Genomic DNA, 25,957 nt, shown 5'->3' on the forward strand with positions numbered 1-25,957 from the left:
GTAACCATTGTTGCAATTATGTTTTTTATAATTAAAATTAAAGGAAAAGAAATTCAAATTCGGTTTTTTCATTGCTGAAATCTGAATTAGGTGATTTACTTAACGAAAGAGAATGATGCAATTATTTCCTGCTGATACATTTCAAGCTTTATTGCTTATTAAAGAGCCTGGACTGATCCTTAGACAAACGCCTAACCTGGAATCCACAGACTAGACTCAAACGGAAAGAACTAAACAGATGATTCAAACTTCTCTCTAGACTTCTCGGCAAATAATCTAACCTTTCACTAAACAACAAACGACTTATTTACATAATGACATTCACAAAAGTTTGGACATAAGGAATGAGAAGTTTGAGGCTCAGCAAGAATCCTATCCATCCTTCAAGCTGCAAAGATTTTGCTGTGCTAAGTTCTAAGCCTCAGTTTTCTCACCCTCTAGTTTCCCAACTTAATACATTAACTGGACATTCCTTCAAAACGGTTGAAGCACCGGTGACCAAGTGATCTTCTTAATGAAGTGCTAGTGCACAATAGTGAAATGTTCTTCTTTGGAAGTTTTACCATAGGATGAATTCTCTCCTCATGCTACTCACTATATGTATCATGTTGCGTCACAACAGAAGTATACAGGTGAATCAGGATATATTTTATTCCCAATAAAATAAAACAAGAACAAGACCAATTTTTGAAAAAGCCGTTTGTCCATTTTCAGCAACGTATTTCTCGAAATCTATTTAATCTATGTTGTTACAAAAAAAAATTACAGTCATAAAGGAGGATTTGCCCTATATTATAAAGAAAATTTGGGAATTTTATCTTTTTTAGAAAAAGAGAAAAATATTGTTAAAGTTGGGTGTTTTTTAACGTTACGCTTTTTCGTGCAGTTTTTGACGATCAACCCTTATACAACTGTCCTACCGTTTAAGGATAATTCTCTTTTAACGGTACTATTTTGTGGATATACCTATCAATTATTAGCAATAAACCTTGCTCATCCAACTTTCGGAAGATCGACCTCGCGACACATGAAGAAACTCCTAAATTAATCAATACTTTCAATGACTCATCAGCCATATCTATAATAAAGGTTAGAGAATAGAAATAGCCAATGATTCGCTGAGTGAATAGGAATAAGTGAAGTGTCTGTCACTAAACGGTTGGTAATTGCTGTTAGATTCTTTCATAGAGGGACGCCTAGAGGAAGTGGCTAGTACAAATACCAGAGATAAACCAACCAATTCTCAAAACTATTTTCCATTTCAATGGACTAAGTTTCAAATTTAAATGACAAGTTTGTGTCTGTAATTTACATAATTAACTTAAAAAGCGATTAAACTATTAAATTAAATAAATAATTAACAGCTATAAAATGATTTGGATAAAATAGAATTATCCTAATTGATTAATAGTAAATAAAAGTCAACGTTAACAGCAAAAACTGCCTATTATCTGTCCAGACATTAATCTTTCTCCATCTCTCTGTCACTCTAAGCCCGAATCTGTAAATTCGAAGAGCTCTCTCTCTGTTTCCAGTTAGAGAGAAGAGGTTGTACGGGGTACAGATTATCTAGAAGGATGTGTTCTTAATTAGTACAAAACCTTAAATAAATCCTTCTTTTGTAGCGTTATATCGCCTTTTTAATTTATTTTTTGTTTAAATTAATGTGATGCTATTAGCGTCTTTATTAAATTAGTTTTTGTTTGTTAAAAGATTATTTTCTCCCTAAAACAAGATTTACCTCTTTGTATTTTAGGCCAATTGATCAATTTTTTGTCAAATCAATCAACCAATCTTTTGTCAAAGTATAAAGCAAGGGGGAAAAATCAACTTTTCCCTATATTTTAATTCTGTTAAATTGATTTCTTTAAATGTGTGGGAAATCCTATAAAGCTTTTAATCAGCTAAACGAAGCCTGGCAACACTGACTGCCCAACACTTCAAGAGAAAGCCCACCATACCATCATCAATCATACTATCTTATCGTAGATTCAAATGATTTCTTTTTCTAAATAATATCAGTAAATCACAAAGCTCAATCATCTATAAATCATGGAAATATACATCTCTGGAATAACTTTTACTGGACTTTTATCTTGTAATAACCTTCATTTTATAACCATAGAAATCCTCTCATTTTAGTTTCACACCGCCAATATTGTTATAAAAAATAATGTAAATAAGCATTCCTAAAGCGAAACCACTAAACAAATACATAGATAAATGGATTCCCAGCATTTTTACTATAAATGGAATTACACTTTATACTGTTAATGTATAAATAATAAATAGTTAATGAAACTTTGTCGTTATTTTTTAAAAATCTAATTGGTCATTGAAAGTGCATATAAATGTGTATAGTTACTGTATAAGGTGGCTTTTATTATATGATAACTATGTACCAAGTAAATAATGCAAACCAAGTAAAAGAATGGCGATTAATTTTCCAATAAATATTGTCTTTAAATATAATTACTTATTCGGTAATTAAAAAATTAATATTACGTTAACTTTCCTTAATATCTTTTTTACCACGAACACTTTCTTCTATACAACTATTCTTAGTTAAGAACAAGATGGATGCTCTACTGTGTTTCTGAGTTAATATGTTAAGCATATTAGAATATATTGAAGGCATTAGGCATATTAGGGCTTTCTGTAATACCTCTAAGAAGAATGCTGTCTACATCCCATGTCAAGATCCCAATGACGGCGATTATTAATTTTTGACTATTCGCAAATAAGCACTCAATGCTTAAATAAACTTGATAATAATAATAATCTTGAATCCATTTTAGAAAAATTGAAAGAAATTAAACCACTAGTACGATGCATACCAGCTGAGAACCTCCCTCGGCGAGAATCAGTAATATTGGCGAGGCTAAGAATTGGGCACACACGAACCACTCATGGGTACCTCCTTCTAGGAGCTAGAAAACAGAGGTGCTCACGGTGCAGAGAGAGACTTTCAGTTTGGCATGTGTTGGAAGGGTGTCAGGCACTTCGTCAAGATAGAGAAGCAGCAGGCCTGCCACATGATTTGCGCGCAACGTTGCAAGAAGTCTTCATATACAAAAGGGTTATTTGCTTTCTTGAAGAGAATAAATATGTATCACCAAATTTAGATTAGATTAGGTTTAGGTTTAGAGGTTAAAGGGAAGAAGAATATCGAGTACTCTTCCCAAAGTGTAAATGTAGAGTGAAAGAATTTTATTGGTATAATTGTATTTATTGGCGTGAATGATTGTATAACTGTACAGTATTTAGTTGTAGGTACAGCTATTGTAGCAGGTGTAGGAATATTTTTAAGAGTACTACACCCAGTTAGAATTAAGGACTATTAACAGGGGAAGGAATATTTAAAAAAGTACTTCTCTTCAAGAGCAAATAACCTTTTGGCCAAGAAAGAAACGAGTTGAGTCTACATGATATACTATAGGGAAGCACATCGATAATTTACTTACTGATAAGAGGCATACCTAAGGGTTTGGATAACCCCGAAAGGAGGAAAATGTAAGGGATGGCAACTATGTATCCACCCTCCCCCTCGTCGACTGAGTCGATGATGTAAGAGGGGATGTACGGAGGCATTGTTCGTAACCTGGAGCTCCACTAATCTTGCTGGTCAAGGTTCAGCGTCGGATGCGCATGGGTTACAAGAACATCTGCCATCCCAAGTAGTGGAGCAATATGTTCGAGAAGAACAGATATTAGAGGCGCTAATAACCTCAGCTGTTGATGCGCCAAAAAAAAAAAAAAAAAAATAATAATAATATTGAAATGAAAATATTTTTGTCAATACTTGAGTTAAAAGAATATTTAGACGAGTAAGAATGGTTTAGTTTAACTGATTTCTGTAAGCGTGTATGGAGATACAGCTGTTTTTGTTTTTTAATAAAAGGATTTAACAATTGATTCCTGAAGGAAGAAAAGATGAATCAAAGGAAAAATGTGAACTTTATGCAACAAAAGGGAATACCAGCAGAGGGGTTATCTAATTAAAACTCTTCTGTAACACAATGTACTTTCGAAGTATTTTCGAACAACTTTATGAATGTCAGAACGAGTAAATAACTCAGCAAGATGAAAATGATTGGAAATGTTTTAAGTATTCGTAACTTTTATTGAAGTTAAAAGAAAACTTTAAGGAAATAACTTTCCTCAGACTTTCCAAAACAATGTATATAAAGGAAAATCTTTGCTTGTTATAGAGAATTTCCTTTTATACATTTTGTTTTCATTTTTATGTTTGATGAACAAGAAAACTTGCACAGTAGATGGTAGATCAAATTAATAACTAAGGAACGTCTTTAAGTAATACATACTTTTGAACTTAGTGCGAATACTGGTCTATCTGTAATAAAGGAGGGTGTCTAGATTCTGGATTTGGATCAAGGGATTAAGGTAACTATTTAATCTTCTGCTACAGGTGTTTTTAACTAAAATCAATGCGAGAAATTATTTATAACTTCTTAACAAGTAAAGTGGGTATTACTTAACAAGAAATGGTAAATTAAGACGTTTCATGATAGCGAGGAAATGAAAATTTGAAAGAAGTTTACTAACAAATATTGAAAGAGAGAAGAGTTAAACCATTCTTGTTGATTTACAAAACTACATAATGAAGAAGAAATAACAATTAGAATATTTGCTAACTAATTGGGGAGATAAAGTAACTCAAAGATAGAACCTTAATGTTAGTTTAGAATATCTATTATTTCAGTAAAAGCTCTCTTTACGAGAAAATTTTAAAATTAGTATTTATGGATAAAAATGGAGACTGAAGTCTGAGGCCAGAATTGTTTGGTTTATACCCTCACGACCGGCAAAACGTGTATGGTATATTGCTGGTCAAAAATTCTCCTTAATTTACTCGTTATACTCGTAGATTAGAATTATGGTGGCTACTTTGATACAATGCTGGCTTCATTAACAAGAACGCTTATTTAAGAAGTTATTACTTCCAATAGTTATTCAAGAAGGTAGTCGAGCGGTTATAGGCTAGACCCGCAAAGCTAAGATGTACTGCGGTACTAGTCTACCTCTTGGATTTTATTTAATGGTTAATATGAGAACTTTATAGTAAAGTAAGTTTGGTTATCGCCTCCGTCTACGACATTTAATCGGTCGTAGGACCGCCAGTAAAAAAGATTACTTTATTTTTAGATATTTATGAGTTCGAAGGTTTATAAAGATGTACTCGATATTCACCAGCACATCCTGACAATATCCGTTTTACTCATACTGATGTCATCCTTCCTTTAACCAAGTTCCTGCTTCTAATTCTCTCAAAGCCCATCTCAATACAATGAATTATGGCCAGAAAAGTGGCGAATAAAATTAAATATTAAGAAAACTCTGAGCAATTAATTATGCTAAAGAAAAAGCGACTGCCAACTGAATCATATCGATTACTATTTGGAATTCAAGTGAAATATTTTGCGTTCATTGACTAGAACTCACATAGCACCTATACTATAAAATGTACAGACATTATAGCCAGATAGTTGACATTACAGAACCAATTAATAATTTACAAATTCAACTCGTTTTAATCAAATATATCTACGAACGACCTGAACTGTTTAGGTAATTCATTCTAATTCTAACTGAATCAAGTTACAATCCTATCAATCTAAAATCCTTCATCGCATAGCCGATGATCCTTAGTATCCATCTAAGAATCCATTCAGACCTTAAGTTCCTTTTATATAAGAACTACTGAAATCCCGTCTTAAAAAAAAAAAAAAAATCATTCTTCTTTCTCTCTACATTCCAATCGCCATTTCTCAACTCAAACGTCTCGAACCTTCTCAGTGGAAATGGCTGCACACAGGAGGTTTTTCGCCTCCTAGTATAGTTTCTTGTTAAGTGCACTAAATTATACTACGAATTTGAAATGACTAGATAACAACAACAACGATAATAATAATAATAATAATAATTCGAGAAGGGAGATCAGCTGTGGTTAGCATACTGAACTATCCACAAAATACCGAGCTTGTAACCAGCTATTGGACCTTAAATTTTCTCTTTCTAGGAGCTTCTTACAGTCCACAGTCCGGTTATGGGCAGTGTTGTCTGTAACGATACTGTCAGGAGGCCGGCAGTCCTCTAAAAAGAGCTATGAAAGCCAATAAATAACCTCTGACATTGAAGTCCCTTAAATTAATAATAATAATGATGATTAAATAATAACTGCACACTACTGAATATAATATTTGAATTATTCTGAATATATTTTAAATAGATCGGAGTATGTATAAATCTAAGCATTAGGTTGTTAAGGATGTCTGATAATTGAGCTGAGTAGTAGATAGGATATTTCCTTGAGCAATATTTGAGAGAATAATTGGACGATAGTGAGATGTAATTCACAGCCTTGAAAAATCAGGTTACAAATTACTACTTTGTAAATTTACAAAGATCTACTTCCGATTATCCCAGAATAATATAATTAATCTGAGTTTTAAGATCGTCAAAGAGCTGACTAGCTCGCCCTGTCTTCATTAATTAGTTCACTCATTGATATATGCACCGCATTACGTCATCAGTAGAGTGCTTAGAAATGTAAATAAGCATGGAAAGTGCATTTATAAGTGGAGATCTGTCCAACACGACCATCTATCTTCCAATAGATTAAACTTTGATAAGCATTCAATTGCGAATGCTAATTACCAAACTTATATATATATATATATATATAGATCAAAGTGGGATTTAGAATTCACGTAGGATTTATAGAGGAGAGCAATTATGAATTGGAAGAAATGTAATCATAAGAAAATATGCATAAAAATGATAAGGAGAGATATAACAGCCAGATGTACAGCAAATTGATATAAGGGACAGAACTTTCAGTAAAGATCAACTTTGAAAGTTTTAATGACCTCTTATGTAATTTGACCAAACGCTTTCAAAGAAAAAAAAGAAAAAGATGACGCTTTTGAGAGTTATATTGAAAAGCGAGGGAGCCAAAACTCGTCTCTTTCTTAGTACTACGAGTCCCCCCCTATCTTATTGCAATGTAGTTCATCTTTAAAGGCAGTGGAAGGGTGAGGGCATGTGAAGAAGGTAAAAGGGCCAATCAAGCACTAATAAGTAAATGGAAGGAGATTGGTATACGAGCAGGCCAACAACTGGAGCTCCACATTCTGAACTGAACGCCGTTTGATCTTGCTCTCACTCAAAACGTTCCTTATCAAGTAATGGGACTAGTGCGTAGTGTACAGGACAAGAGAGGAGACAAACTTTTGAACGGACTGAAGACTTGTGTACTGCTGGAAGGACTGGAGGCGGAATGCTTCTTTTTTTTTTCTTTTTATTTCACCATCAAAAGAGTTCTGTCCCTTCAAACAATAAACAGACATCAAAGTTAATGGTGGTGATGAGGCAGCGCGCTTATTAATCATCAGTATGTGTTTATTAAGGGGCTTACCCCCTTCACTTTATTACCACACTAACCATTCTTCTGTTCTACACATTAAGTTTATATCGTCTAGATTTTCCTTTTGCACTAATCAAAGAAGTACGAATCAAAGAAATCTAGAATTTCTTTTACTAGAACAAGAACTGAGATTCGATCTAGAAATTTATACACAAAAAAAAAGTCGATATAACTTTCTTTTTCAAGATCAACTGACAAAAAGACTTTATAAAGTTAGTGTGAGCCTGCAACTAATGTAAATGTAACTAGTTAACCCAAATGTGTTCATCAAAACCAATAACACCAGTAATATCTGAAATATGTTTTCAAGTTTTGGGTGAAATCTATCGTACCTCTAAAATTAGTCCCCCCATAGACAAAATGTATTAATTAAAAGTAATTGATAGATAGTTATAGTGCTCACACAGATAGTTTATTGAAAAATTGTTGGAGCTATTTTTAAGAAAAGTAAAAAAAGCTTATTTTGCAAGTTGCACTTCTGTTAGCAGAATTTATTCAAGGGATTCATTAGATCTTCTTAAAAAGTGCTGTTCATCGAGAAAAATAAACACTTTTCTAGGGAAAATTATTTCAAATAAAAATGAAGGGCATTTAGGGTAATTACTATACGAATTACTAAACAAAAATTGTGAACAATTAGTAAAAATTGCTTCATTAAAGTTGCAAATACAGTAAATGGATATTAGCCGAAAAATTAGAACCTACGATAGGAATCAACACATACATAAAAAATTAGAATATAGTTTGGAGGGTTGCCCTATCCCTATCAACCAACTTCTCCTTTTGGAACTATTCTACAGATGATGTGTTTAGAGTGTGTCGCTTCTTTAAATATCTCAATAGAAAACCAGCTAGGAAATGAGTCTACTGAGCCTGAACAGGATCCGTTTGTAATGCCTTGGGGAATATTTTAGAACTACAGGATATGGGTTATGAAACGTACACCATCCGGGATCAATATTCGGTTCAAGTTTTCAACGTCTTATTCGATGGTAGTTTATCTTGGTGGAAAATATGTCCACTTCAATCAGATCCGGATGTGTTAATTCTAAATTTTATCAGGCAGCCTTATTAGATCATTTTATTAGATCGAAAATGGTATATGAATGGAGCATTGCATGAGAAAACCGACTGGAAAAGATCTAAGACTCCGATTTATTTCTTAATTTGTCTCAAAAAAAAGTGCTTAATTCAGAAATATCTCAAACTTGTTTTCGAACATTAGGCATTTGGTCCCTTAAACAACAGAAAATAATGTATGATCTCTTTTAATGCATAAAATATTTGCCACTTACTTCTCAAATATTATGTTGATGCTTAAATAAAGTTCACTGAAATGGCGGGTTATTGCGGAGAAATGCACAAACCCTGTAGGAAATCCGGGAAGAAGCGATTTTATCCTCTTTTTGGAATTTTAACATGTCACTGAACATCCACGCGATGAAATATCACAATAAAATAACATACCTTTGAAATAAGCCCACCATAAAATAAAACTTCTTTATTATTAATTTATAATTTATTTCTTAATATATTTCCGGCGGGTCTTATCGTCTATCTATCAATTAGGTGGTGTAGACGGAAGCACATACTTTACAATTAACAATTTTGCTAACAAATAAAAATTAGCTGCAAGCGAGATTCGAACTGGGGATCTTCCACTTACAAATCCACGCTTCATAACCACTAGACCAAACCTACCCCTTCCTTTATAGTTGAAAACTAGGAAAACCAATTCAATTATTAATAATAGATAATAAATTCAGAAAAGTAGGATATTTGACAACTCCTGCAAAGCGACAGTAAAAAGAGCTCTCTTTATCAGCTGATTACCTAACTTTTCCGCCATTATCAAACCACTTCTGTTTACATTACTATAGAACTGATAATTGAACTTTATTTTTGTTCGAAAATCGAAGGAAAATTCCTTTAGTCCAACTACTTAATGCAATTCAATTCAACTTATTGGTGATTATTTATTATTATTTCAAGGTAAACTAGAAAAATAGGATCACTAAATTGCTAGTACGAGCTAGTACTCAATTTTACTGAGTTGTTCTCCAGGAAGATATTGAGTTGGGCAGGAGCAGACCGCAATATACTCAAACTCAGTACCCTTGCTTAATGTGCACAATTCTTCTGAGTCTGTTAGCGTCCCTACTTTGTGATACTTGTAAATGTGTCCACGTCAGTGAGATGATAATTTTTATGCGCTAGTCTAGCGCAATCTAAAACACCCTATCCAAGCGGAGGATAGCACACCCTCGAATACCCACTTTACCTGACTTGGCTCTTGCAAATCAGTTCTGATATAGGAGTATCATTCCCTTATTTTTTGTAAATTCAATCCCTTGCTTGCCTTACAGGGGGGCTTACAGGAAAAGAGTAGGCATAGCCCTTCAAATAAGTTGTACACCAAGAAAGGGTTAGAAAAGAGAAGACTGCCCTCGAGAGTAAAATAGTCTCACAATAAGAACCTAATTACACTTTAGAGAATCAAAACTATAACTTATTATACACTATGATTGCCAAGTTACTAGAAAACTATTAACCTTGCATAATTATCAATAATTATTTATTTTATGATCTTTTAAAATTTATTATTCTATTATTATTAATTTAAAAAAAACAAATGATGTCACTATCGCTAAATTGTGTGCATTATCGGAAGCAATATATGCAACGATTTTAATAAGTTTAGTAGTTGTGCAATTGCATTTTGTTTTATGGATTGTTATCACATGTACTGATAATAAAATCATTTATCGTTTTTTTTTGCACTCTATATGTTTTAGTAATTATATAATTTAGATCCATTTTTCAATTTTACCCATTTTTTTTTATGACAAGATCATTATTTTATTATTCTAGGAAAGAATTACCTTAATATCGTTAGAAGCCGGCATTGTCTTATTTGATTGATACCAATATTACTTAAGTGGAAGAAGCATCAGTATTTTGAAGACCAACAGCATCTCCCCTTGATCTTAAAAACATTTCCCCAAATCGGACAACTAATTAAGTTGGAGACGTTTTTTGGAAACGCTTAAAAAAAGAAAATGATAAAATTAATAAAGAGGGAATTAGTTTTGTAATCGCAGATTAGCCGTTATTTCGGTGATAGAGGGTAAATTAAATAGAACTGTCGATAACTAATTGTATTGATATGAGTATTTGGTTAGTTTGGATATGTTTGTCCGATTGCCGCAAGTGATTCTGGATTGGTTTTGGTCAATAGCTGTGTGGTTTGCGTACTGTATTCATACGCGGAGATCCTGGGTCCGAATCCAGCTGCTGGCTCTTAGATTTTTTTCTTTCTAGGAGCTTCTTACGGCCAGTGATGGATACTGTTGTATGTAACGAGAGAACACTTTCCAGAGGCCAGCTGTGCACTGAGTAAAGCTCCCGGAGCTAATAATAATCCCAGTTATTGACGTGTCTTAATAATAATATTAAAAGTGCAGCAAAATAACGGCAACAAATTGCAAATTTAAACATATTTCCCTTAAAACTTGGTGTCGAACGAATCAATTCTACTATCCATTTTGGACTTGCAACCATCTTGAAAGATTCGTGTTTAATTAATCAATCTGTAAGAATGTTTTGCAGACAATAAGTTAGGCCATCTCCTCAGAAAAAGGATTTGATTGTGGTCAGCATATTTAAAAAACAAAACATCGTAAGTTGAAAATTGATACTTGATTTAGACGCTACAGTAAGCTTTTCGTCCGAATCAACCAACCGAATGTATCACTTTATCAATAAAATTATTTAGTACATGTTATCCCTTCCTCTCCTCCAACGATTTCTTTCAGATTCAAGGAACACATGGAGAGCTACAATTTTATTTTTATATTTTTGCTCCAGAATTTATTAATTTTTTATTTATTAAAGGCAATTTTGAGTCAAAGATAAATGGATTTCATTGGAAAGCAAAAAATCTAAATTTTAAGAAAATTTCTTAACATAAATTGCGGTAAAAAATAAAATATATCACACCCCATTATTATTTTGGTTTTTATAGCGACTGAATCTGGGACTGAAATTTCTTAGTTCTTATTTTACTGTACACTGTAATGGAGGGCTTCGCTTATCTCATTACAATCACTCCTGTTCTAGATGGCAGACAAAGAGCTTAATTTTGGTGCAATTTAAGTAATCTATGAAATTGAGCGATTTTTTGGCGGACATAGAAGAATTTTTTATAATATACATATATTTTACTTTTGAGATAGCATTCATGAATAAATGCATTTTCTTAAAAAAAATGAAGTAATTTCAAAGACAAAATCTGATTGGACATTAACTCTGTTCTTAGATGTTCCTCTTCTCTAAGCAAATTAATTATTACCAATTCTCAGATACTGATAAGAAAAGTAAATCACCAGAATTAATACGAAGATTTACCCGATCATATGCAATGATTTAAGATAAGAGAAATCTGAGAGGTAGATTTATTGACATCTTAAGGAGTACTATATTTTTTCAATGGGATGAAAGATTATTTTGTAAGTTTTTATTTGTTAAAAATAACTTGGCGAACGCTTAAAATAATGTGATCAAATTGAACTAAAAATATATTGATGTTAATATTAAATTAAATTAATTAATCTTTATTATAAATAATAATAATAATAATACGCATAAAAGGGTTAATATTTTATTTCACTATCGTAACTCAATTTTCAATAAAAAAAAACATTTTAATGTACTACTTTTTTGATAAATATTTTTTGAGTTTGTCCCAAAATTCGTTATGATCAGGTTCATTTTTGAAAAAATAAAAGATAATGTTTTTCGAACACAACGTACAGCTTCCGCTGTGAAATTACGGAACAGAACGTGCTCGGAGTAAAAAAACAAATGGAAAAATCAGAAAAATAAAATTTAAGTTGACTTACGCAAGTAGAGCTGCAGTTGACATTACATATCCAGCTAGTGTTGTGTAGTACATTTTGGCAATGCAGTTGTCGAAGTACACCCCCTGCTCGGAGTCATGGTGGAGTATGATGACGATAGAGGGAAAAAAATATCTTTTCTCTTCTTGCCGGCAACGGAGAAGAGGGTTGTTATTATAGTGAATGTCTTTTTCTCGGGGGTTCTACATTTGACTCTAACTACTAACTACAACTACTAACTAACACTTCCATCGCAGATGCAGTTCCTATTGTAGTTATAGTTTGTCTGTATGTGTGTAGAGGCTGAGTTAGAGAAGTAGTAAAAGAGGAGAAGAAGCGTGTATAGTACCAATCTTTTACCCCCTCCACAGCCACTTCTCTACACTTCTTTTTTAAGGTGTATATAGGTATCACTTTGAGTTGCTTTTTTTTTCTTCTTACTTTCTTGTTTGTACGTGTGTTTGTGCATACATTTCTATATCCTTCTGCTTGTTTTCTTTGCTTTATAAGTACTTATATTTTTAAGTGTCTTTGTGTTGGTATTCTTTTTTTTCTTCTGGGAGGGGAAGGGATGTGTAATATGAAGGGGGGAATTTATCGTTTGAGTAGGGTATCTCCCTCCATAGCTCATTTTATTAACTACACCAATATCTTCCTAGAGAGTGGATGCTTAAAGCGCACGCGCAACATCCCTTCAAAATAAATAATAAGCCCTCACAGACACACACACACATGCGTTATCACTGCAGTCAATGGCAGTTTCACAGCTTCCCGCACATATTTATCTTGATAATAAGGTCACTTGGATCAAGATTTTTGGGGAGGATATCCTGATAAAAACAAAAATCTTCCAGTATTAATTAAATTAATACAGTACCTCGGAGGTACACAAACATTACATTTTAAATTTTTTACGAGAGCAAATGAAAGAGTTTTTTCTTACTTATAAGCCAACGGGAGTTATTTTCCTTAAATCTTTGGTAGATAATAAGTAACATAGATGCACCATAAGTGATGGTTGGGTATTAAAAAATAATAATTATTATTATTAGAAAAATTAAAAACAGAAATTTTTAAAAATGGACTTAGTGTTGTGTACCTCCGAGGTACTATTATAGTCTAATATGATTGATTCCACTTTGTTTCTAACAATTCCAATAACTAACAACTTTTCCAAAAAAGAAACCCAGATAATATAATTTACAGTACACATAAGGATTAAAAATAGGAAGTTGTGGAAGCAGTTCAAGAAAACCCCGTAGCACTTCCGGTTGGTTTTTTTTTCCTTAAAATCAAAATTTTCAAAGTTATTTAAATTGCATTTATGGTATTAAAACCGTTTACTGCACAAATATAACACTCGGAGCAAGCCAAAATTCACCCTTATCTCAGAATAGGGAGTAAAATTGATACTATCTGAATGTAGATGGTAAGTAAAAGAAACAACGAAGGCACAAAAACTGCAAAAATTAAAGTACCCCTTTTATGATCGAATGTAATCATTGTCGAGGATCGTCTCACTCTCTCTCTTTGGTGTCACCTAAAAAAGAAGTACTAATCACATAATTATGTCAGTCTGCAGAAACGAATTTTTTTTATTGTTCATTATTTTTGGTGACTGATTCATAGTTTCAATAGGATAAAAAAAAAATAATTGCCATTTCAGTCGTGATACATTTATTCTGCCGAGCTTTCGACCTAAGGAGACTAGGTCATCTTCAGGGCTAGTTTACAAAGAAATATTTTGAATGAATGAATGAATGAATAAATGCTTTTATTCGCAAATTACATAAATAAAATTGCTTTTACAAAAAAGAAGCGTATAAGACAATGGCTTTTGCCGTCTGTCGAGTTGCCTACTTTAATTTTTTTTTTAAATTTAATTCATTCTTACCTTCTAATTACAGAATTTATTATCATACATATATTAATTTAATTGCTATATTGGAAATGCTCAACCAGGAACTTCCGATATTTTATAACCGTGTTTAAATATTTGGCGAGTGTTACCCAGTTAGTACCACTCAATAAATTGACCACCTCCTCTTGACTTAATTTAGTTTTACCAAAATGTGCCTTTCTAAATTCCCCTAGAATTGGGCATATTCCTAGGAAGTGAACAGTATCTTCAGGGACATTTAGATTGCACAAGGAACACATAAACACCCTATTCTTATTCCATGGTTGGTAGTTCAGGTCTAACAGTTCGCCTCTAGCTTTTAATATGAGAGATTTACTATATAAATTTATTGCGTCATTGTGGATATAAAATTCTGCTTGGTGTGGATCTAATTTTGAATATAATTAGTGAAACTCACTTTTATCAGCTCTGGTTAGCATTTCCATTTTACTATTTAGTTCCAGTTTATTTCTAGGTTTTCAGGCTGGAATGTTTTGAGAATTTCTTTGTTAATTTCTATTTGAAACTGATCACCTAAATCTTTAATGTGCAAGGTACCAGGATATTTTCTTTTCTATTATTACATTGGCTAAAAAATTAGTGAGTCTGTTTGGTGGTTGATTTAGTACTTTACGAATGTAGTCTATGTGCATTTTAAGAGTGTAGCCATACAATGGTGGGATTGAAGTTTCCAGGTATAGGACATAATCGGGTGTGTTTGGAGGCAGATAAAATAACCTCTTTAGGAAGTATTTCTGTAGCTTCTCAACTTCTTGTAAATTTAAGTAGCCCCAAACCATGTTTGTTCATGGACTGACAAGACAGAAGACACACCAACCATGTAATGTAAAAAAATATTACTTTGTAAACTAGCCCTGAAGATGACCTAGTCTCCTTAGATCGAAAGCTCGGTAGAATAAATGTATCACGACTGAAATGGCAATCATTTTTTCATCCTATTGAATTTTTTTTTTAGCTATTCGGTTTAATTATATGAATATTTTGCAAAGTAGAAAGATTTTGAAACAGCAAATAGAGGCGGTATATGTTAAAAAGGGCCAACCAACCCACTGTCGAAATTTACAAGAGGAAGAAGCAGAAGGTAGAATTGAAAAGGAAGAAGCCAGAAGTTGTACACAATACTAATGTATTAGTTTTTTTTTTGGTATACATATATATTTTGGGTGTGTGAATGTTTTTTGGGAGGGGGCTGGAATACTTGTGTTATATATACAAGATAAAGACGATGAGGCAGGTAGTCTTAAAAATTGGAAAAAAAATGAGAATACAGGAGATGAGAGAAGAGAAAGAGATTATATATACCTATATATCTATACATACATGTATAGATTCTCCTACTTATAATCCCCACTACTTAGTATTATGCTCTTAAAAACTTTCCTCTACAATACTACTGATTCTAAGATGCCATTGGTCCATTCTCTGCAAGCATAGTGAATGTCCATTGGTCAGCTAGTAATCCCCACTAATGATATCGCCCGGCCTTTTGGCCTCTCTCTCATCTTTCTTTCTCTACGTTTCTCTTCTCTACAAACACTCACTGAACGACAAACTCATCCACGCACATGCATACTCAAATGATCAATATATATATATATATCTACATATAAGAACGTTAAAGATAATTATCGTGTTTTTTTTTATCTTAGTAGTTGTTGAAGTTCCAATTCTGGACCACACGATCTCTCATTGTGACTACACACAGACAATCACAAAAAATTGTTCTATATTACAAAAGTTCTCATTTTTGTTTTGTTTATTGTTCCACCATTCACCCAGACATTAGTTTGGACCACCCCATTTATCCTGGTCCTTTTGTGCATGTGTGTTAGTTGTCTTCTCCCTATACAATCACCCCGTTAGATGTTCTCTCCTCTATGATCACCCCTCCTCTATTGTTATCTTTTGTATATATAACTAAAAAGCCGGATTGAGTAAGTGATCAAGAACATCTTTATCTGTGTTGATTTCTTTCATTCTGTGTGAGTGTGTGTGTGAATCACCCCGGGTATACTCATCCGCCTGACTAATTGTGTATATCTTTCGGTCTGTTTGTCAGCTGTGGAGGACCCTCTCCAAACTTAATTCTCCAGTTTGCACCACAAATAAGCAGTTTTCCTTTAATTTAATTTCTGGCCACCGGCCCTTCTTTTGACCGATGTAAGTCTGTAGTACTTGAAGTGCACTTATGAAGATACGTCTTCCACGTATCTGAGCTGGGAGTAAATGATCTTTTCGTATTCAATACATGGATCTTCTTTTAGTGAATTTGCACTTTAATATCTCACGACAAAAGTAAAATAAGCTGTTCTTTTTCAGGCAGGACTTAACCAAAAAAACATCCAAATTAGTTTAATTTTGCGTGGGAAGGCCTTAGCCTAATATTTTACTGTTAATGTTTAAAAAAAAAAGCGAACAAACTCAACGAGGACTCGAACTAGAGATCTTCCACTTATTAGAACATATTCAAAACCACTAATCCATACCCACCCCCATCTTTATTCAACAAAGAGATTGAAGAGAAGTTAGTGCCATAATTTCAGTTTTGCCAAGCTTTCCCTAAGGAAAGCATCTTCAGGGAGATGAAAAAGTTGACAAAACTATTGGACAATAAATTTTATTAAAATTTTTAAACGAATTGACCTCAATCTGAGGTATAAAATGCTGAAAAGACTACACGACAAACGTTCTAAACTGACACTGACGAACAAAAGAAAACTATACACCGCCCTACTTGCCCCAATATGGACGTAAGGAATACAGCGCCAAAAAATCGAAAATCAATCGACTTCAAACCTTACAGTCTAAAATTCTAAGAACAATAGTTGACGCTACCTTCTACGTCACCAATCATACTATACACTCTGATCTAAATATTCCTCTCGTTTCTGGAAATAGTCCTATCTCGATACACAAAACTCCACTCAAATCTAGACAGTCATTACAACCCTCTCATCCACAACATATCTACTACAGCACTTCCTTCAAATCCACAGCGGCGGTGGCCACGCGACCATCTCAACATATAACGCCGACTTCCTAGGATGGTTGTCTTTGTAAGCTTGCCAATCTGGCGAATTAACGGCTTCCATCACTGGATGGTCGTCGTTCAGTTCACTCCACTCACACCCTTGGCGCACATGCATGTGCGCGTGTATGTATGTTCACATATATATACGTGCACGTGTATTTGCGCTATCCTTACCCTCATCTCTTTTGCTTATTGTACTAGATACAGTTACAAAATAAATAAATTCATTTAAAAAAATAAATTTAATTTATACTTAGTATTTTTAAATAATGTTAAACTCAAAACTAATAAAGTTTTGACTATTTCACAGCCCTGTTGATTAACAAGTCCTTAAAAGACTGCCAACAATAAGAAATAAATAAAAATACTGAAATTACCAAATAATCTCTGGGGAAATGATAGAATCAGCCCTCTCGGATGAATCTATCACCAAAAAAGATTTAGCAGTAAATAATTTTTTCCACAACAATTCCATTAAAGGGGACTCTTTGGATGAGAGGTGAGAATTCTTCCCTCTAAGGAATCATTTCATTATAAAGTGGGATTCTGTGTGTTTTATATTAAAAAAGGCGGTTAAACGTCTTGATTAAATTCTAGGTTCAAAGAAAATACTAAAACTACCGCCAAAAATACCAAATTACTCAATGGACTTTACACGTTTCTAAGATAATTTTCATTCAAGGGAATATCCATTAAACTTTGTATTCAAGTAAAAAGTTTTGATCTTTATAATTTGTGGGGGAAATGCGTTTTGGGGGCATTTTGAGATGTATTAAAATGGTTCCTTTAAGCTCATAACTCGAGAATGGTGGTCAAGTTCTGATTTTTTCTTTAAAGTAATTTTTCACATAATGTTTACTTTAAAAAGTCACATTTAATGCAGTTTCAAATTAAATTACGTTTAATGCAAATGAGTTTGAATGTGTAAAGATGAGCTGCAGTTGTTTACACCTGCAAGTCCTTCAAACCCAAATTGATATGTTTCAATTTAACAAGTACTTTTATCTTTGGGTTCATCTTGACAAATCACGTAGCGATTTCAGCGATTCAACTGTATGGCTACACACTAATGTACAACTTTAGTGTCTACTTCTCTATGATAAAAATTATCGCACCAATATGTTGCTATTGAATAAATTCGTTTTAGACATAACTTTTTTCCTGAGTCTAGTGGATCCATTTAAAAGAATAAAGTTTATTCATTACAATTCATGATTATTTCGCCCAGAGATACAGATGGAGACCCTGAAATCCAAATCCACTAAGCTCTACACCTAGTGAAGCTCTTTCTAGTTTGATCGAACATTGCTAGCAGCATGGTGTTCTCAGTTTTACGAACTCTTGCTGGAACGCTAGGCTCTGTATGGTTGTAATGGCGATATATTTTTGCTGTCCTGAATAATGTTTTAGTAAGAGAATTTGAACTATGTTCTTTGTTTTGTTTTGTTTAGTATTTATGTGTGCGAGTAGATAGAAAAGGTGTTACTCCTTGACTAGTATCCTCTGCTAGAGCAGGGTACGTGTGTGGTCTGTGTAGAGTGTGAAAAATTGGTGTTATTTTCATGTTAGTTGGCCTTTGGCGGTACTGCGCCCCCTTGTGTCCGCCAACACAGCTGCTGCTCGCCCCACAGTTTGGTGGTCACCACTTAGATCATCGACTTCTCCCCCTCCAACCACCACCTTTAACTGTGCATTCCCTCTCCCACTCAATTTATCTCTCTTTGGTCCAAAACTATTCACCTCCTTTCTTCTTCTGCTTCTTCTATACACATATCTCTTACATTCCATTCCTTTTTCCAACATTAAGTCCTTCTATTTCCCCAGGTTTAACAAAAGAAGACAAAATATATTATATTTAGGGTTATAGTCCCCTCCCAAAATTCTAGTCTTTTTCATTCATTACATACTTCAAATAACTGGAACCGTTTCACCCCAAATTCGTCACACGATCTTGAAATACTGATTGTGAAGAATTTGAATCGACGTCCTGAGTTGTATGGCCACTTCTCACGCTACATCTTCATTCACTACAAAATTCTTTCTTTGCTAATATCCCCAAATTTAGCTATTATTTAGCTTCCTCTTCTTGACGACCTCCTTTTTCAGAGCCCCTCTTCTGGGAGTACTTCTATTAACACGACAATCCACCTTTCCAGTTTCTACTAGCACACAGAATGAAGTGTCCAGCTTTTCCGTTGATTTAATCTATGGTAGCACGTTAGTTTTCTCTATTTCTGACCAATTTAGGATGCAGAAAGTGGCTATATACGTATATCTTCTGCAATCTAAGTGACGCCCTTAAGTTTCAGTGTTTATACACTGAATGCAGGCGTCTACAAAAGTTCAAAGTGTACGTTTAATGCAAGTGAGTTTGTATGTATGAAGATGAACTGCAGTTTTCACTTTTAGGTTCGTCAAACCCAAATAGTTGCACATTCTTTGGTCCGTTTTATGCGGAAATAATACTCCAAATTTGTAATAAACTGCTCTTTTGTACTTTAAAATTTTTTTTTAGCTCTAGACCTGAAGAGATAGTATTTTCAAACACATCTAGTGCTGTCAGTCACTAGACAGCTAAACAGTCGCTCTTTCCGAGAAGTTAAAGAATGCTGCATCAAAAAAGCAACTTTTAAGAAACCATTACTAATTTCACAAAAGCAGAATACCGTATGGAGTAGCAGTGTTTACCGGTCATTGCGGGATTTAAGAAGATACGATGATAATTGGTCAGTTTACTCAAGAGAGCCTCAAGACTTCCTGCATTACTTTCTTTTGAAAGTTCTAAGTCCACGCATTGGCAATATATTCATTTGGTATTTCTTGTTATTACGATAAATTTCCGAATCCGCTATATCGATCTTGCATTCCTCACTCCTCTTTAATAGTCAAGAACTATTGAAAGTAGTTTTTATGTGCTACCGCATCATAAATTTTATGGTTTCTCTAGCTTGTGTGCATACGAGCTGATCATTGGCAAAAAATCTATCGTAGAGTTAGTTAGCAATAGGAACTCATCCCTTAAATGTTTTGTTTCATTCAATGACTTGTAGTAGAAGGAAGTAAAGAACTTTTTCAATATTCTTGGCAAACTTGTACCAAAAGAAGTTGAGTCTAGGATGCGCTGGTACTTGCAGTGGGTACATGAAGAAAACTCCAATACAACATTTGATAGACTGTGACGCTATTATTCAAGAAAGATTTCGACTCCTAGGCAAGTGCTGGAGGAAAACATACCCTCCCTGGAACACTTCAACTTCTGGGATTTATTCGTTACGTGGAACTGAAGGGGGTGCTATAGGCCTGGCAGAGATCTTTGAAGTCGTAGTGCACAGCCCCCAAAAAAATATTATCCCCCAAAAACACTTGTATTATGATACACGTAAGACGAAGTATAAACGTTGGGACTCGACAATTTCAAGCGAGGAACAGCCTCACGTCGTCCCTGGTCTGCGTGACTTTACCGCCATCCAATCATACAATAACTTGGAGTACGAACTAAGTCATTTGAAAGATAAACAACAGCAAAATGAAAATATCAGGAAAAAAAGGCTTGATGGTGTTTTCTACATCAATATTTCACTACCTTTAAGAGTTCATAATAATGTGAGGTATGTTCTCCAGTCCTGGAGAAGGCGGCTAAAAAGAATGGAGTCCGAGATGTGAAGAATCGTTCAGGATCTCTTCCACCTCCCAGGTGATAGTCTTATAATTTCCCTTGCATGGGCACCTTTTTATTAATAAACTAACCAAGCCATCTCTAATGTATTATATAAAAACAGTAAAAACCAAAATGGTTGTTCAGTTTTGTGGATATGCGAGAGAAGGCGTGTAGAGAAGAGTGTTGTAGTTGCCAAGTGCAGGTACTTCTGGTCGTAATAATTATTAATTCTAGGTGTGAGTGGACGCCAACAACCTTCTTGGGTGGCCCGCCGCATGTCTCTTAATCATTCTCCAACCATCCTCCGCCATCGAAAACTCTCTTCCATACACACACACACAAAACTTCTTTTACAGCATCCCTTCTCATCAGCAACATCATCTTTGGCCAGCATAATATCCAGTCTTTTTTTTTATTCTCTCATTTTTTTCATCTTCTTCATCATATCCTTCTTTTTCAATTTTTTTTTTACTCTCCTATCCAACCTTCATAGCAACACCCTCTTACTCTTCTGTGGGCATCACCAACCACATCATTCGCACCTCTTCATTAAAACTTCATTTCTCTAATATTTTTGGAAAAAAAAAAGAATAGAAAAGGAAGCTCTTAATATATTAACATTATCATTCCATCATCATTACAGTAATCATCCATTTCTTTAGCCAAATTGGATAACTAACATCTCAGAACTCATTGTGGTCTTCATAGTATTATTATTATTTCTCAAGATCATAACCAGAGACTTTTCTTATGAACTGAAATTAAAATAATTCTATTGACATGTTTTTAATTACTGTCTTGGCACGAAGCTCTGATCAGTTATTAATAATTGCTTATTTTGAGACAACGTACTTATTTTCAAAGAAGCCACTGAGGTAGTTGACGTGTACTACTACTATAGGTTTAGCATTTCCACAAGCAAATTATAGCTAATTATTAAACATTATACATTCTACAGATTAACATATTCAGCCATTAAATAAAATCCAAGGCCTAGACTGGAAATCTAACCCAGCACAGCACAATACTTCTTAGGCTTGTGGGCCTTGCCTCTCTAACCGCTCGCCTATTGTGGTATAGTTAAAAACTAGGCACCTTCATTGGCTACGATATTGCTACTGCGCAAAGTCTGGCGATTTGATCGCTAGTTTGCAGTTAGTTCCTCTGAGGATTAAGGTCCAGTCTAAGTATAAGTTACAGTTCTCTGCAAGTCGTTTTTGAGATATTTCGTACCCACAAACATCCACACCTTTCATAATAACCCAAACTTTATTACCAAACGTTACTATCACCAAACAGGATTATTACCAAACGTTCGGTGATGTTCTTTATATAAAATACGACGTAAGCGCAATAATAATCATAATAATAAACATATGTAGTTCTGAAGTTAAAAGTTGGAATTTAAAAAATAACATCAAGAATGATTACGAATCATTAGGAATAAAGTGGAATATAAATGCATTAGAATGAGTAAAATTGGTTAAAAACAGAAAAGTAAGACAATTTAAATGCCAAAATAAACAATATGAAGGAAAGCCATTGGCTAGTTCACGTTAGCAGACATTCACCACACTTCAATTGGGCCAACTTTCAGCAAGATCGGATAGGAATAATAGCATTCCTCCTTACATCACAACAAAAGCTTTTGAATAGAAGTTGAATATTAGTTTGAATATAAGTCAAAACTAATCTTATTCAAGTTTGAAGGAAGAAGAAAAAGATTATGAAAACCTGAAGTAGTAATTGTTTGTAAACAAGAAGGGACTTCGATTTATAATAAAGTTTGTAGAACATAATAGAATGTGGGCAAGATGTTCTGTACCGTTGATGTTCTCCGTGTACTTTGTGTTATTCTAATGAAGGGCGAAGTTAGCGAGCTGACTAATGAAGAGTATAAGCAGCATGTTAAGTCGGATTAACATGTTTTCAAGAATGAACATATGGAGCATGTTGTATAGTAGAGCACATCTTTTCCTTACTTATTCCAATAATGAATTACAACAGTTGAGTATCAAAACAATAGCTTGAGGAAATGTTTAAAGCCGTCTCTTTGGATGCGGGGCACCTGTTGAACATTTAGTTTTGGTGTAAGCTGTTCTAGAGAGCTTGTAAGTTGTCTAACTTCTCGCCAGGTACCGGAAGGAGAGGCTTTCATCTCATTATTATCTCTCTTTCCTTCCCATAGAGTTTACCGGATAATACACAAGACCTACCGTCTTCTTACTATTCTATTATATTTCATGAACAAGTCTGAGTAATAAAGACGTAATACCTACCAGGGAAATTTTGTTGAATATCCAAAATTGTTTTAAAGCTTGCCAAGCTTACAAGCATGCTTTTGGTTATAAAGAGAGTCCAAGACGGAACTATGCAAGGCTAATTTTACTTGTACTTTACTTAGTAATTTTGAAACTGATGTAAAAATAATAATTATTTTTTTTAGGTTGTGTAGGTGTGATGACGAACAGATCTTCGGCTGATAAGATTTTTGGCCATCACTGTCTTATTGTTTAAAAAATAATAGAAAATGTAATGCATATTTTTTAGACGGGCTTATCGCCTAACTATCAAATTAGGTGTAGTCGGAATCTTCGCCAATAGAAACTTCTAACTAGGGTAACAGTTAGAAATCAATCCAATGCCGAAAGCGCAACAACCCCATGAGTAACCCTGAATCGACCCAAACTTAAGGTATCCCAGTACTAGAAACCTAATTCGCTCGAAAAACTACGTTTCCTTTTACTTGTTTGGACTTCACCACATTTAGGGAAATAAAGCGAGGAATCTGTGCATAGAGTGGGGAATATTAATTATAAACTTTAGAAACCACCCACAAACTACGAGGGACGTTTGAAAAGTCCGTGCAAAAATAAAAACTACTTAATTTTTTGGGGTAAACCTTTTTTATTTTTCAACATAGTCTCCTTTTAGGCTTATACACTTCGTCCAACGCTGCTCTAGTTTGTTGATCCCGTCCGAATAATAGGATTTGTCCAAGTCTGAAAAATAGCCATTCGTTTCTGCAATCACCTCCTCGTTTGAAGAAAATCTTTTTCCCGCCAGCCATTTCTTCATATTAGGGAACAAATAGTAGTCCGAGGGAAACTTGGTGTGTGTTCTTCCAAGAGATGCTACTAACTAAACATAACCTCGATACGCGCCAGTAGTGCTATCTCTCTGACTTTGCACGGACTTTAGAAACCACCCACAAACTAATAAAAACATTGAACCAAAACCGACTTGCAATTTTAGAGAAAACATTTTTTTAAAGAAAAGAATGAGATTTCAATAACATTAAATAAAAGTTAATGAAAAATAAGAAAATAAAAAAAACATTATTGATAAATGTATAATTTTCTGGCAAAAAAAGCAATTCTCTTTTGCAATTATAAGCAATAAAATTAGCCATAGTTAATTTATATGTAATTGAAATATGTTATTTTCTACTATATATCCTTGATAAAGGTATAATATAAAAAATATCTATTTTCTTGGAAATCTATATTCAATTAATAGTTTGGGAAGAATTATCTGTAATTTCATATATTGGATAGTAATTATTGCCTATCATTGAGTGTGTGTGTATAGTGGAGGCAGAAAGGAAGAAAGCAACATTAAAGAGGATAAATTTCAATGCAAGTGGTAGAACGAGGAGGAAGGAATTCACATCCTCTGTGTCTTCCAGGACTATGGTCGCGTCCTGGAAGGTCTGCTGCCATTAGTTATTAATAAATAATTTCATTTAAAACTGTTAAGATAAATAAAGGTGCCAAACTTTTACAAGGATTTTGGCCTACCTGAAGACATCCCCCGGGCTAACTAATGCTCAAAGGTAATGCATATAACAGAGGTTGTTGATGTATGCTTGGATTTAGCGAACTAATCTCCCAGTTCATCGTCAGACAGTCGGTAACCATTCTCACACGTTACTTACTAAGAACTAAACGTTGACTTCCTTAGCAGTCTGTTCGATCGCAGTCGATTCATAGAACAATACAAGTTTTGGCCTCTATCAATTTTTAGAGTTCAAAATAAATTAGATTTCTACAATTATGTCCACTCTTGGCTCCGGAGAGAACTCTTTTTAAGATTTAATGGATATGAAATCAACTAAACTGCATTTTTCTATTATATAATTTGTTTTTTTATAGTATTCAATAAAAATAAACCAAATTCAGCCGCTTTTTGAAGCGAAAAGGTTAATTAATCTTGTTGGCCGTGGCTTAAATACTATTTTCTTATATATCTACTTGTAGTTTACAGATAATTACAGATGTAGGTTGCCTATGATTGCCGAAAAGATAAGATGTGTACTTGTTTTAAATGTTACCTTACTACAAGTGGGATATTCTACAATTTTTTTTTGTAAGCAAGAAACTTTCAACTGAGACGTACTAACATTTTTGGAGCCGGCCATTACTGCGCTTCTGCTCAAGAACGGATGAAATAATGTTAACAATGGCGATAGCATTGCTAAAAACGTTGAATTAAGATGTTAAAACAATTAAATACTAACTCAAGACTTGAAAAAAATTGATAGATATTATAGAACACCCAAGGCTTTGTAAGTGAGAGATCTCCAGCTCGAATCCCGTGGATGACTACTTTTTATTTGTTAGAAAAAATTTTATATATACTAAAGTATGAGCTTCCGCCCCCGTTCGCGATACCTAACTGGTAGTTTGGCTTTAAGCCCCTCCTGAAAAAATAGGCGATTACTTTACTTATAGAACATCCCATTTTTATAGAAAATAATACATATTTTGCCCATCCTTAAAGTAAATATTTCTTTTTTCCCGCCAGAATCAAGAACTACGTTTATATATAAACATAGAAAGCGCTAGAAATTCCGGATTTCAAGAGACACGGAAATAATACAGAGTAAGGTTTAAAATTTCTTGTAAAGCCATAAGAAGGCCGGTGAATTCCTTCTAAATTTCTATCCTTTATCCTTATAATGTTTCACTCAAAAAAGTATTTAGAGCTTATTAGGGCTGTT

General features: G+C 33.9%; 1 protein-coding gene across 1 annotated transcript in view; it reads right to left on the bottom strand.

Moving 5' to 3' along the window:
* The window catches only part of Wnt10 (Wnt oncogene analog 10), a 56,670-nt gene extending 43,846 nt beyond the window's left edge, over positions 1-12,824 (bottom strand). The window contains exon 1 of the mRNA XM_074132015.1: positions 12,349-12,824. Within this exon, the coding sequence (XP_073988116.1) occupies positions 12,349-12,401 (53 nt within the window). The 5' untranslated portion in view covers positions 12,402-12,824. The remainder of the gene's footprint in view (positions 1-12,348) is intronic.
* Between the last annotated feature and the right edge of the window lie 13,133 nt (positions 12,825-25,957).

Source organism: Rhodnius prolixus, unplaced genomic scaffold, assembly GCF_049639745.1.
Source record: "Rhodnius prolixus isolate KJV_2025 unplaced genomic scaffold, Rpr scaffold_4, whole genome shotgun sequence".
Classification (NCBI taxonomy): Eukaryota; Metazoa; Arthropoda; class Insecta; order Hemiptera; family Reduviidae; genus Rhodnius; species Rhodnius prolixus.